The sequence below is a fragment of the Schistosoma haematobium genome, chromosome 2 (assembly GCF_000699445.3).
Source record: "Schistosoma haematobium chromosome 2, whole genome shotgun sequence".
Classification (NCBI taxonomy): domain Eukaryota; kingdom Metazoa; phylum Platyhelminthes; class Trematoda; order Strigeidida; family Schistosomatidae; genus Schistosoma; species Schistosoma haematobium.
Window position 1 is genome coordinate 37,546,435 of NC_067197.1, and position 14,739 is coordinate 37,561,173.

At 33.0% G+C, this 14,739-nt stretch overlaps 1 protein-coding gene across 2 annotated transcripts; it reads right to left on the reverse strand.

The window, feature by feature from the left end:
* Positions 1 to 9,187: 9,187 nt before the first annotated feature.
* ALKBH6_1 (Alpha-ketoglutarate-dependent dioxygenase alkB 6) lies at positions 9,188 to 14,563 on the reverse strand (the record flags this gene model as incomplete). 2 transcript variants are annotated; one of them, XM_051215126.1, is made up of 6 exons in its annotated part: positions 14,389 to 14,563; positions 14,237 to 14,354; positions 14,113 to 14,198; positions 11,423 to 11,799; positions 9,597 to 9,701; positions 9,188 to 9,558 (listed from the first exon to the last, which is right to left on the reverse strand). In XM_051215126.1, the coding sequence occupies exons 4-6, from the start codon at positions 11,519 to 11,521 to the stop codon at positions 9,229 to 9,231; spliced, it is 534 nt and encodes a 177-aa protein (XP_051068305.1). In that variant the 5' UTR covers positions 11,522 to 11,799; positions 14,113 to 14,198; positions 14,237 to 14,354; positions 14,389 to 14,563. The 2 variants fall into 2 exon arrangements, with proteins under 2 accessions (XP_051068305.1, XP_051068306.1); XM_051215125.1 differs by having other exon boundaries at positions 9,229 to 9,558; positions 11,423 to 11,536; positions 11,581 to 14,198.
* Between the last annotated feature and the right edge of the window lie 176 nt (positions 14,564 to 14,739).

The window sequence follows — 14,739 nt, forward strand, 5'->3', positions numbered from 1 at the left end:
CGTTTTTATCCTATTTCAGACTCGTCAAATGGATTTATCTGCATCTTAGAGTTGATACTCATCTTAGGATTTGAATCCATTACCATTCATTTTGAATGCCATTGCATTAACAACTTAACTACTGAGTCCTGATAGCCAGTTGTTAGTACAATTGAGTGAACCTTAATTCACTTGGTATTGTTTTACTTGAATCTTCTCATTGATGTTTAGGACTGCAATTGATCAGTGGCTATCAGGACTCAGTAGCTAAATGGATAACGCGATGGTGTTTGAAGTGAACGGTACTGGGTTCGAGTCCCAGAATGAGTATTAACTCTGAGATGCAGGTACATCCAGCTGATGGGTCCCAAATAGGACGAAATGCGAGTCCTGGATTCCACTGCTAGCCAATATCTATCTTTGCTTATAATACTTGTGAATTAGGGTTATATCTAGGTAATACGCAGAGTATTCGCCATATACCGATAAGAGACTGATCGACTGCGGTCCTAAACATCAATGGGAGTATTCAAACAAACAATACCAAGTGAATTTAAATCTATTTTCTTTTGGAATCAAATTAGTCATGGTTTAGCTTATCCATTTTATGAGATCTTGACTAAGTTTTGATCGGTATATGTACATCTTGGAGAGACTATAATTCATGGACAAATCAATCAAATTTAGGTTGACAGGTTTCGAATTATGACGCGAAATTCATTCACCCAATTGTCTAAATAGCGTTCCTGGCATTTTAGGTTATGTCAGTTCGTGACGAAAACTCTAAATCTAATTCCTATCCCTAACCATCAACTGAAAATCATAATTTTAATTCCTCATTTTGGTTTATAACCAACAGTTAGTCCTAGTTAGTAGGTGAACATTCAGGTCATTTTAGCGTCGCTCAAAGGTCGTCCATAAATTATAGTTTCACCTACATCCTTTTGTGGAATAGACAATGTCGGTAGCGGTCGACCTGCAGAGGTGTATTTTGCCCTGTTTAGGACTTATTATACGTATTACATAGGTAATTGGATATCTGGACTCAATAAGTGGATAACGCGATAGCGTTTGAAGCGAAAGGTACACCTAGGTGACAAGTCCCAAACAAGATGAAAGAACTTGGTCGAACAGGCTATGGTATGATCACTAATCTAAACGACTCAATATCACTTATACTTCGACTTAATCTTAAATAGTCGGAAGTAGTAGACTAGAAGCCATGGTTGTAAGATTTGTTTCGGCGGGAACTATTCAAAAAGACCAATCTGCATTCTTGATAAAACTAATAAATTTTTATAAAATATTATGATCTTTAGTTATTTTTCAGGATTAATTTAACAAAACATACTAAGCCATTATTAATATTATTAGCTATATTCAATATTATATTTTTGGTACAGTATAGAATTCTCAGCAAAAATTATTTCACCAAATTTCCTCCTCTTATTTCTTGATCGATCCTGATGATAAATATTGAGTGGTCACCAGTTGAAAGTTATCAGTTCAGGAATCGACATGTGAATAATGTATATTCTTTTCCATGCATATTGCCAGCAACCACGATATCTGTGATTGTACTTTTATGTAACTTGTATAGCGAAAGGTTGTAAAGTTTTCACAAACGCACCTGAATACGTTGTGCGATTATTAAACATAATTATGTGTTGAAATATGCAAAAGCAGATAACTTGTTAAAATATCTAGATGGCAGGAACAGGTAGCTTAGATATTCAAGTAGGCTGACTTGTCAGATTGTACATTGCTTACTGTTAGCATCAAATAACCAATCAACAAACTACAGCCAACAAAAACGTTTACATAGCATTACCTCTCCCCAGAATAAGTGCGGACATATCTTCCTTCTATAATGGTAATAAATAACAATAGGATTCCAAATATAAAAGAAAATAAACAGTTTCAGTCTAAGAATAGATTTAGAAGATGAATCGAATATGTTTAGGGATGAAAGGTTTGATGGGACTGTTCAGTAGAAGTATAGCTTACATTACTAGATGATTACAGAGAAACAACCACATAAAGGCCACCTAAGGGTCGTTTCCCGAAAATATGAAACTTTTGGACGTGCTTCTCTTCAGTCCAACTATGTATGAGACCAAAGTGTCCCAGACCTCTAAACAAACGAGTGAACTTCAGACTAGTGAGTTAGCAAACAATGGCTCACATTTTCAATTCGTTCACTTTGTTGATACTCACTCTTGAGGAATTTTATACAAGGGAAAAACAAATGCCAACTGTTTGCTAGTTTTCTACTTAGTTTTTCTGTTTCGTAACATTTTTTCGTATTGCACGATTTATCGATTTAGTTGTCATTAGCTTATAATGATAACATATTACTGACAGCTAGGTGTACAGAATTTCGACAAACCATTCGGGCAATACACCCATGAATTTCAGAAGATAGGTGAATAACCAAGTGAGTTTTAAAGCGCAGGGAAAAAATAAATTCAATTTATCTATAAAGTTTTCTTTAGACTTCGGATAGTTGAGCATATTATCAAGTAAGATTTGACATACACAATAGTAACACCCATCCTAACAGTTTTGAAGATTCATAAAAATATATGTGATATGATGATTCAAACATACTGAAACTTATAACAAAAACTCTATCTAATTCACTTAAAATCCACATATCCCAACTAAAATCAACAAAAACACTATACAGAATATCAATGAAACAATCTAAATCTTTACGGATAAACACTATATTTATTGGATAAGTTACTGAAATAATGGATAACGTTTTGGAGCTTAAAATAATATGTACTGGGTTTCGTTCTCAGTGTAATAACAAATACTGTGATACAGCTGACGAGTTCGAAACAGGTAATGAATACCATTGTTAGACATAATACAAATAAGCTGGAAGCATATTACAAAAGATTTGATCGAGAAAAAATCAGTCAGGATGCTCATATACCAACAAAGACTGATCAAAATAAAATCCTGAATATCAAAACTGAATTGATTCCCAACCCATACAAATAAATTGTACTATTAATGTTATTATCTGTCTGCATACAATTCATGAATATGTCTAGAAACATTAGTGATAGATAGTATTTCCTGTTATTTTCAGGTATTTTATCATACAGACTTAGTTTTCCCATTATTTTTCTCTCCATTATAATTACGTGAAAAAATCTTTTGTTGATATCCTGAAAATGATTAATATCAACCAGTTGATGAATTAATTTCTACCTAAAATGATTAAGTTTCTCCTTTTTTACTAATTCTTCTAAATGAAAAAATTGTTATCAGAAATGGATTTTGTGGAGATTGTAGGAATTCAATAGCTGAGTTCATGAGTCAATTAAAACTAGACTACCATGGTAAACCTGGAAGCACTAAACGGTCGTTTCATCCTAGTATGCGACACTTCAGCAGTGCATATCCACGATCCCGCTCGTGGGATTCAAACCCAGGACCTTCACTGGAAGATAACTTACTTCATGAATTGATATCAGCAGGAAAAGCAATAGAAAAACAAGACGCACGAGATACGTTTTGACCTGATGTTAAATACTAGTTCTCAGCTTGCATAGTGATTGCTTCAGTTTTAGTGACAAATCGTGAATGGGGTTGAGCAACGTCACATCATCAATTAACAAATGTTCTGACTGTAGACTGCCGAATTCCCAATTGTTGATTTTGAAATATATTCTTCGCCGAAATATATATGAGCGGTTGGGCTGAATACCGCGTAACGTTACAGGTGCATAATGTCAGTGAGTCTCAAAATAGGAAGAAACACCTATCACAACAGACGACATCATTTCATGATAAAAAGCCTTCAAAAATAAATATTGAAATTCTGGTATTACAATACTGTTATAATCTATAATTTGCTAAGACATTTGCTTATCTATTGAATCTGTTCAGAATTACAGCTCCAGTCATCACAAACTAGTTCCACAAAAGGTTTTAAATAGAATTTTAAATCCCTATTGTAAATTGGTTCCAAGAATTAAAACGCCGTTTATTTTGCCAATGCTGAACATTATCATAACGTACCTCTTTCGTGATAAACATTACTCTTACATCTATTAAGTAACCTGATTTTCAAGTGTTTAGACTTTTTGATTTTAGATTTTTTCTTATTATCAGCAGTTTGTGATGTAACTAAAAATTACGCAAATAATGATAAGACAGTATTTCTTCAAAATATCTTTATGTCGTGTGATTTATTGAAGATTTCTTTCAGTGATTTGGAAGCTATTTCCCCAAGCAGTAACATCAGTTCTATCACTGACATCTTAAACAATTTAATTAAACATTAAAATATTCAAAGTTAACAAACTGATAATTTCATCGTACCACCGAATCTTAAACCTCAACTATATGCATTTCAGAAGAATAAGACAATTAGCCGACAGATTGAGTATACAACTATATATTAGGGTATAAAAAGTCAGTCAGCTACAACGCTAGACCAGGCACATATATGCATCTGTCCAAGTTGCCATACCGCATGAGAATAAAATTCCATACATAAACAGTTATGCACTTATAATCAACAATGACACACTGCAGAACTATTGAAAATCAGGATATAACAGATTATTATTTCCATTTTAGTTTGAAATTCATCAGCTGCACAAACTTAAGTCAAGACATGATATTGAACGAAGACCTTCATATCTTGTATCAAGAATGTAATTTTTCATTACTTAAACTAAGACCGTATATAAATAAATACTATATTTGTAATATCCCAATCAGTAGTAAAATTATTAGATTTTCTGGTGTTTCGTGACTTAGTGTAAGCCACTTCTTCAGAGAATAAATAACCAAATTAAAATTAATCCAAGTTTAAATAATACAATGGAACAACACGAATATTATTAATTTGGTCATTTATTATCTGAAGAAGTGGCTTACACCAAGTCACGTAACGTTAGAAAATCTCATTTTTCTACTCATTGAGATATTCCAAACATATTCGTTTTATTTATAACAATCTACCCAATGCTCAATTTATTCGAAATTATCAAATCAAACCTTGGTAATGATGTCTATAAGACCGTATATGTTATTAAATTTATAATTCAATGCATTAAACATACACTGATTTGTAATGATTAGAATGTTTCACTTATCTTGTAAATAATAATGTTTTCTAAATAGTTGTAAAGCATTTTACATCAACAGTCCTATCAAATTGAATGTAGGCATTATATTCAATATAAGAATATAATGGTACATAGAAAAACTTACCTGCGTTCTCTATTTATAGATTCTTCAATTTAATTAGCAAGATATTTAGATGTTGGAAATTATATCATTAGTACATTAGTACAACCTACTAAATTAAAACTAGGTGATTAAAAACACTATTGTAATGCACTAATCCAAATATTAACTTTTAATATTATAGTGACATTTAGTAATTTTGACAATTGACCTTAAAAAGAAAATCAACCTTAACAAATCAATCATTACGTAATCAAGAATTGTAACCTATAGATGATTTCATGATGGATTGTCATAATTTAATTCCGACTTGTCAAACTTATTGATGGTACATCGTATTGTATCAAACTAATAAGTTGGCAACTAGGTTGATAATTAGATTAATATAGTGAATAAAAGGTTGTAAATAAATAAGTACCAATCCATCTAATATTAAACCATAAAAGTTTTTCTTCTGTGATGAAAAAAAACAAACGATTAAATTGATTGAACAGATTGATTGCTTGATTCGACATGATTGGTACAGTAGAATGATAAATACTTATGAAAACCGACTTATTAACATAAGAGCCCAAAGAATGGATATGAAACAATATACTAACGGGTCAGAAAATGAAATTAGTTTAAAGTAGCATAAGTATATAAAGATATGTAGAAAATTTAAAATGAAAATAGCTACATGATGATAGAATTCGTATTTGACAGATGATTAACAAAGAAATAATCATATGACCCAGTTATTGCCTCTACATCAGGTCGTCTTTCAGAAAAACCTAAATATTCGATAACGTCTAGAAAATACTCAGTGTTCATATATTAATCAATCCACTTTAAATTTTAAAACAAATTAGGTAACTTTACATAAGTACCAAGTAGTTTCGTGATATACACAACACTGATTTAATAAACACCTAAAATAGATAACATTTGGTAAATTGAAGGTAAAATTTGAGTACGTACTTTATAGACCATAGCTTCGTTTATATGATGCAATAAGAGCTTAGCTTCACATCGAATTTGCCAACGTAGCAGTACAATTAATTATGGAGAGGACGGATAGAGAAGTCTTGGTTGTATTTAATTCATACAAGTAAGTAGTCGAATAGTCAGTATACGACAGTATTTAGCTTTACCGTGTTGTAAACTAGGAATATTTTGATGGGGTTTTGTTCTCTGAGCTCAGAGAACAAAACCCCATCAAAATTATCCACCTGAACAACAAATCTTCTCCAGTATCTCAACACTAGGAATAATTAGTCGGATGTGTAAGTGAAGATAATGATTATTTGGTTACACTACAACTCCCGTGCACTATAAGTTTGAGATAAGCACTAGTAGATTTGAACGAAGAAATTCTACCGAAAAACCGAAACTGGTGAATATAAAATTGACTGGAACATTAATAAAATATTCGATATACATCCAACAATTAGTGAACGTGTTTTTATGGTCGAATCATAGACTCAAGACTGCATGGTTCTACTGAGAATTAGACCAAATATTTGGATACCCTACATAAATAGAACATTTATCCCAAAGAATTTTACTTGAAAATGTTTATAATTTGATTAAAAACATCTCTGAAGATATAAAATTTACAAGAAAAGAGTCACAAAATAAAATTTCATTCTTGGATGCCTCAATAAGTAAAGTAAATGAAGGAACTCTGCGAACACAAATGTACGGAAAGCTAAGTTACATAGAAAAAATATTAAATTGTAATAGTAAGAACCTACGGTGCGCACTAGAAGAGTTGTGTATAGATACTATTCACAAACCCTATGACTCACTACAGCAGTCTCACTATGCAAAAAAAGCCCATCTTATATCTGTCTCCATTAAAAATGACCACTCCAAAAACTTCATTAAAACGTATCTTGTAGTTCGTCCCTTATAGTAAAACTAACCTCTCAAAGATGACTTTTTCTCACACGCATGTTAATATTGTTATCGCTACGAAGAGTATGAATTAGGAATGTGGATTATTTTTAAAGAGTCGACTGACTACTGATTTAGTATTAGTAGACTGAAACTTTTAATGAAACCGTAGTGCTCTTTGGATAGGTATCCATTTTGATGAATTTATTCAAAATAATTCGTTGGAATACCAATAGCGGAGAACCTAACATTTAAAAAACTTTTGTATTGTCAGAATTCTGGAGTAAAAAAGCCAAAGAATGAACACTCGCCTACAAAAACTACAGAGCCATGATTAAGATAAGTTGAGAGAAGTCAGTTCGGATCTTAAATACTTAGTGATTGTTCTACGATAATCGACGCCTTAATAATCTTTTTACTTTCTCAAGCCTAAATATCGAACTTTTCCAATGGTAAAATCTGATGGAACAACTTAGTAGAAAACATTGGGTCATTTCTTTCTTCATATGATTGAATCATTTGAGAAATCTTTAATTGTCAGACTCCAGTGTTCTGCTGAGAATATCCAAGATTTCTAGGATTGACCAAGTAATCGAGAGATATCCAACTAAAATCGGGAGTCTTGTCATATGCTGTGTCACCATCTAACTTACTAGAAGAATACAGAAACCCCCCTTGCTAAAAGCAGTTAACATGTAGTCAAGAGAAGTATCTAAAGAGAATTCAACGATATACGACGATGGTAGATTTGACTAAAGGAACAGTAAATATTCTGTAAACCACTGACCATAAACTTCAGGTAACACGACTGGCAAGAATTGAGCCTGATGCTCATAACTTTATTGGTCGAATAGTAAGTGGCCTACGAACTGATTTCCTTCAACCACCAACGTCAACTTATTTCTCGTATTAATATTTTGCACATTATTATTATTATTATTATTATTATTATTATTATTACACCACCTTACACTAATCTGCTCGTTATTGTACTTTTTCTTCGGATTCTTATTGTTTTGTGTGGCGCATATATATTTGGTGCCCTCTTGTACCAATATTTATGTGTTCAAATAAGTAAATTTTGTAAATAGGTACATCATTTTATTGCATTAAAAGAATTCTTCATGGTGGTGCCTTGTACTTGACCTCAAATTACTAAATAACTTGTGTCACTAATTTGGTCTTGTGAACAACCATCACTTAGTCACACTATAACACTGCATATCATCGATTGAAGCTCTATTTGAACATGTAGATAACGAAGTCCTGTTTGATGAGAGCGATGAAACAGTCCAAAGACCTTTAAAATTCTTACGTAACAAAACAACAATGGTTAGGATTTGTTTCGGTCTCTTTAAATGTAAATTGTTATTTTACGATTGGTCAGTACTTACACATGGCTTAACCACAGGAAGTGAAGTAATTGGGTTATAAAATTACTATACAGCTAATACCTGACCTAAGAGGTACATAACAAACGTAAGTTTTTAATACCCAGTTATAAAACCCTTCAAGGCATTACTCGCAGATGAGATCACCAACTGATTAACAGTGAGATTCATGAAGTTGTGTACGTTTATAAAACAAGGCAATTGTTACATAATACTTAATACCAACCATCGCCTATCCCTATCTACAGATTTCCTGGTATGAGAAAACTAGTAGTGACCAAATTAAGACTAAGAATCAGTAGATGAAGCCACTGAGTGTTAGACTGAAGCCTATCGAGAGATTAGGCTCAGAGTGGTGTTACTAATTAGCCGTTCAGCGATATGGCATACAATCAGCTGCATTAACACAGATCCACTCATTCTTTATATGCTCCTACATCATGAGTAATAATATTATTTCACACTTTATGCCCACCAAATCATTACTATTTTTTGAATTATATTTCCTTTGCTTAGTCTTTTTCATAATAAAATATACTAACATTACTTCGACTACCATGCCATTTATCCTACTAACTTCATGAAGCTATGCTAATGTAAAGTGTGGTAACTTGGACCAATACAAATTGACCCCAGGTTCTACGTTTTCATTGAATGCATTTAAAAATGTGGATCCATACGGATTCCTTATGATGTGAAATAAAAATTCATCACAAACAATGTAATTAACAACAGTTGTATTAGTAAATAAAGTGGAAACAGTTTAACTTCTGCATAATAAATTATTCCAGTTGATCTTACTCACATTGGGCACATAGCGTATAGTTACTGAAACACGTTTACCACGATGACATAACTGTGAGTGAATACTTCCCAAATCGCTAGCAGTCCAATTATGAATAACAGCAGCATTTTCAACCGATTCCTCAGGACGTTTCAAACAGTCTTCATAATTTATTAATAAGTCAGTTGTACGTTCAGTAATCCCATGCATATAATGTGTATACATTTTTTCAGTAACAATATTTAAGCTACGAGGTTTCAAATAAACTGAGCCAATATAACGATCATTAAATAACGTTGATTTTGTTTGCTATAGGAAAATACGATTATACTAACATAAATAGTTACTGGGTCTGCAGAAGTATCCAACGGCTCATAAAAGTCCAGAATTCCATAAGAATTCAGATTGATTGTAGCAACAACAGGATAGTAAAGTGGTCCATCATGATGAGGCTATTGGAATTAATTTTAAAAACATGAAAAATTAAATTCAACACAGTGATATCAGTAACTTTGTAAACATTGATTTACTGGAGTAAGTCTCACCTTCGGAACAAAAGCAAAAGAAATTTAATCAGGTTGAATATATGGATAGTGTGAAGTTTAACTAGTACCCAAGAAAAAGTCATAATCCAACTTTGCTGAACTTAATTATAACTTAAAGGTGGCCAAAATCGTAAAACGGAAACTGAATAGCTTATTACTAGGTCGGAAATATGTTATACAATGTAACTTTGGGCCCATCAATTAAGTTTATGCACTCTTAGAAATGGATATCACGTTTCGTGACCTAAAGTACTTCTTTAAAGGAAATAAGTAACTGAATTAAACCTAAGTTTAAAGTTGTGTCATAATTATTGTGATATTACAAAAACATCATTATGCATATGTATTGGATATATTCGTCCATCTATTTATTTATCCTATCCATTATTTGGTTTTGTAAATCAAATAACTAATTGGCAAGCTGATCGATTTTCCGACCAATCCAAATAACATAAGATTCAGCTCTCAAGTTAAAATTCGCATACCGTACGATTCGTCGACATTCATCTTCCTCATTGCCGATTAGTGTGTGCAGAGTATGAAATATCCAACGCATTTCGTATTTAATCTCTAAAGTCACGTTATTAGTTGAACTTGCTACAAAACAGGCTAAGTTTAAGTCTAAATATAAAAGTGACTCAGAATCTAGAACGACTAGAAACATATGTGTTTACATATATTATGTTATTTTACCCAGATAAACCCAAGAATGGCATTTATTAGGCCATATGATAAAAGAACAAGGAAAATTAGAGTCCATTCTCTAAATAGCTATATATAAGATGATACGATTTGAACTTATCAGGCTTACAATCACTTAAGAACTGCCATCATGATATTTAGTAACAATCTATGTTAAATATGCTGTCTTGTAAGTCAATTCTATATTGGCATTGTATTGTCAAACGCTGTCCATTAGAATTAAAAAACATGAATCAGACAACTAACATTTCATTTATTTTGGTGAATATTTAAATGCTTCACTATATATCTCGAGGAATAAGATCATCACGTTACTCATATTAACATTTCAAAAAAAGAAACAAAACGGTATAAGACTTCGGGATCCAGTAGCTAAAGAGAAAAAGTAAATGTTTTTATGCCATTGTGAACAATTCAGGGTCTGACCAGTGATTACGATAATTGGGCGGACCCCAACCATGTAATCTACACCGATTTACATGGGTCAGTTCAACAGTCAAATATTTTACAGACCAATGGTACGTTTTTGTTTAACCACGGACAGATTTCCAGCCTTCTCTCATATCATACAACGTCGCCCGTCAACGTAGTTGGTGGTTAGGCATACATAACACCCAACCACATCAGTTGAAAAATCATCTAGCCCACGCCACGGGTGGGAAAAGTTGGCAAAAGGCAACTGAGCTTTCTGAATACGTGTCAAGATTTCATACGACAGCAATGGCACATGGTAAGTGAACGCTTAAAAAGTAAATAATGAATGCGAATGCTATTATGTGATTGATTTTTATCAATATTAGGCCGTAAATAATCAAGAAGACAGATGAAATAAAATGTACAGAGGATTTTGAGGGAAACAATTAAAATCAATGATGGACGTAATTTTCATGTTTTAATAATGAGATTAAGTAAAAACATTCACTTACAAATATACCTTGCCCTGGTTCATATTCATTCACCAAAACATGATTCGCCTTATTATTGTTGTTATTATCAAATAAACACAATTCAGAAACATGATCCATGTACTTCTGTAGCCACTAAATAGACTAAATTGTTAACTCATTCATATGAATTAAAAAACCTGTGGAACGTTTTCAACTAACATTCCTTTAACATGTGGAATACCACCCCAATTTTGTAAGCGTCTACCACGTAGAGAAACCCACTTCGGTAATGGGGCAGAATAAATATGTTTTAGTAGTTCTTGTTCTTCTTCTTCATTTATAAAATCTGGTATATAAAGAATATTTGGTGGCAATGTTTTGACGCAGTAACTGTCTAACAATCTTAACATAACTACCTATATTCAATTAACACAGGATAAAAACGAATTTGCTGAAACTAAAATAACATTAAGTAGAATAATATGGATTTTATAAAACCTAGTGGTTAATCTAGGAGTTGAAAATATATAGTGCGCACAAGTATCAAAGAAGACAAATAATATATTAAGATGAAAGGTGAAACCTAAACTAAACAATAATTGGCAGAATAGCAACTCGATCACATTATTTCATATTAGAAACTGAAGACGTGGTACACTATTCAATGATTAAATGGCATGAAACCATTCCTGAAGATATGTTAACATTCATTAGATCCTGGTAATTTTCAAAACTAAGAGATAACATCTATATCTTGAAAAACATCAGTTTTCACGACATTTTGTAAAGTATCTTGAAAATAAACATATCGAAGATATGTCTTTAATATACGTTGAAGTTCCCGGATAGTGTTGTATAAAACTCCACTTTTGGGCTGAAATCTCGATAAATTAGGGAAAATTGCAAACGACAGCACTGAATTCCGACTTCTTTAGTTTACATAAGCAAAATCACAACTTTGCTGAAATTTTTCGGACACCCCGAAAAAGCCAGTGGAAGTCCCAAAGAAAAAACTACTTTTCATGAGACTGAAGTTATTTTAGATAGAAATCACAAAACGAATACAGCGCAGTTGGCGAAACATGAAGCTGCTAGGTACGGAATTAGTTATGCCTTTCAATCAAAAATCACAATCTCAATTACTTTTTATTTAAGATCATAGTTAATTACATACTCCGAGATCAAACTTCCGACTTTATTTCACAATGTCATTCTGGCACTAAGAAATGAAGCCTTTGTTTTGGGCCACTTTTACAACCTAACACTATTCAGCTGAGTTTGGTTATGACCTTTGATTAGTTCAGCCTATGCAAAGTTTACATTTCTTTTAAACAGATTATATGGAAAGTACTGAGAGATGAATATAAGCCAAGTGTCAAACTTGAATGGGCTGTCGTTGGTGGGCCTTTTGTAGTAGATCGAATAGGTTAAAAAAAGTTCGAAAAGCACGAGTCAGCCATGAATAAAAGTTTTCATCAAAACCGTTTTTGTCAAGCAAGAGTTTTAAAGTGTTGCTTCGTAAGGATCTCTCTATGAAAAACCTTGCAACCTCCCAAAGCTAGAAATAATTTCGAAACTTTGTCGAAGTCCCATTAAGACTCTCAGACAAAATCCAACTAAAACCCCTAAATTTTCCCCTGGTCTGAAGTTTTCCCTCGAAATTCCAACTTATCTTGAGAAAAACCTCAAACATTGCGGAAATGTTTGAGTTTCCCTTAATATTTCCCAAAAAATTTCCACAGACCAAAGCCCTGCGGTCAGTTCGTAAGTTGAAACAATTGTTTTATTGAAATAAAGATGACAAAACTGCCGGTGATTATCAGGAGCAATCTTTGTAAGTCCATGAAGATGATTTTGGTCTACATAATGACGTCAGAACTGGTGAGTACACCACATGAAACTAAAACCAAAATGGATACAATTGGTTAGAGATTCCACCGGACAACTCGCAGTAAGTCGAAGTCAGAGCAGACACTTTTGTCAGATGTTCTGTGTTCCGTATTCGAAAATGCTACCAGTCAGGAAAACGATATTATATGAACGTTTGGTACTGCGAGTCAGGATTTCTTACAAGACGCAACAGATAAAAAAATAAGCGTAGGGTGTGACCCGAAATAGTGTAAACATAAAACAATAAAAGTGCGTTATTGCATAGATATATATGCGTTCGTATATTTCGTCCATAGGTTTATGTAGAAACCACTGTATATTTTCACTTTCCAGATGGTTTCAAAAGTACTCATCGACGTCACTGTAATTTATTTTCGTATGTATTATCTTATATGACCTTTTGTAACACATGTACATTTCTTAGACATTTCCTGTGTGTACTCAGTCAGAAAAATATGAGCCAGGTTTTATGTGCTTTATTATATTAAGCAAAATTATTTTACTGGAGTGTCATTGCAGACCCATTCCACTGAAATAGTATTTATATTAACTTTAAATTGGTTGAATTGCAAACTAACATTTTAGCTTCTGACGAACATTGCGGATGAAAGTTGAAACTAAATATGTTTGGTTTCTAAATGTAACCTACATGAAAAAAAGCAGCTCCTGGAAAATGAATATATTTTCACTTCGGTTTACTATAGAATATTATATATTATATGTTAGTCTTATAATTATAGAGAAGCATCAACATATTATAAGTTATTACAAGCGTCCATGACGTGTGACTACTTTGATGTCATTGAGGTTGCATATATCATATGTTAAGGAACATTTACTTAGTTGTTTGCTGTCGGACAGTTTTACAGGCAAAGTGTTTCTGATATTATATAGCAGTATATTTCCCCTAAAGTCGGTGTAAATTCTAGGGGAATATTAGAGAACCCCAAAATGGAGACTCACCCTGATCTCCGAAGTTTGTGGTATTTTGGGGAAACCCACAAAGTCAAATGACCTTCACCATAGTTTGGGTAAATTTTGAGGAAATCCCCCAAGTCAAATGACCTTGTAAACCACCAGTCTAGATGATCTATGTCGAATAATCGGAGGCCTACTTGAGTTAGACGGGAATGGTGTGACGAACCAGCTAAGGTCGGAGTCACACTTTGTGTTCAGCACCTTATGTGGACTACTATAAATGTTTTGAAGACTGTACAACACAGATGACGTTATTATAGGAATATATGGGGTACAATTAACTGATGCGCGTTGTTTATACTTGACCTTGACAGGGAACGAAGATCGTTTCGATATTCAGTGACCCAACCGCTAGATGATATGGTCAGGGCTTAATGACATTTCGCCGGCCCCACAACCTTTACCAAGATTAAGTGAAAATTTTATGGAAATATTGTGGAATGTCCCCAGGTTTGGGGAAGTTTCGGTGTTTTGTTGCCATTTCCTCA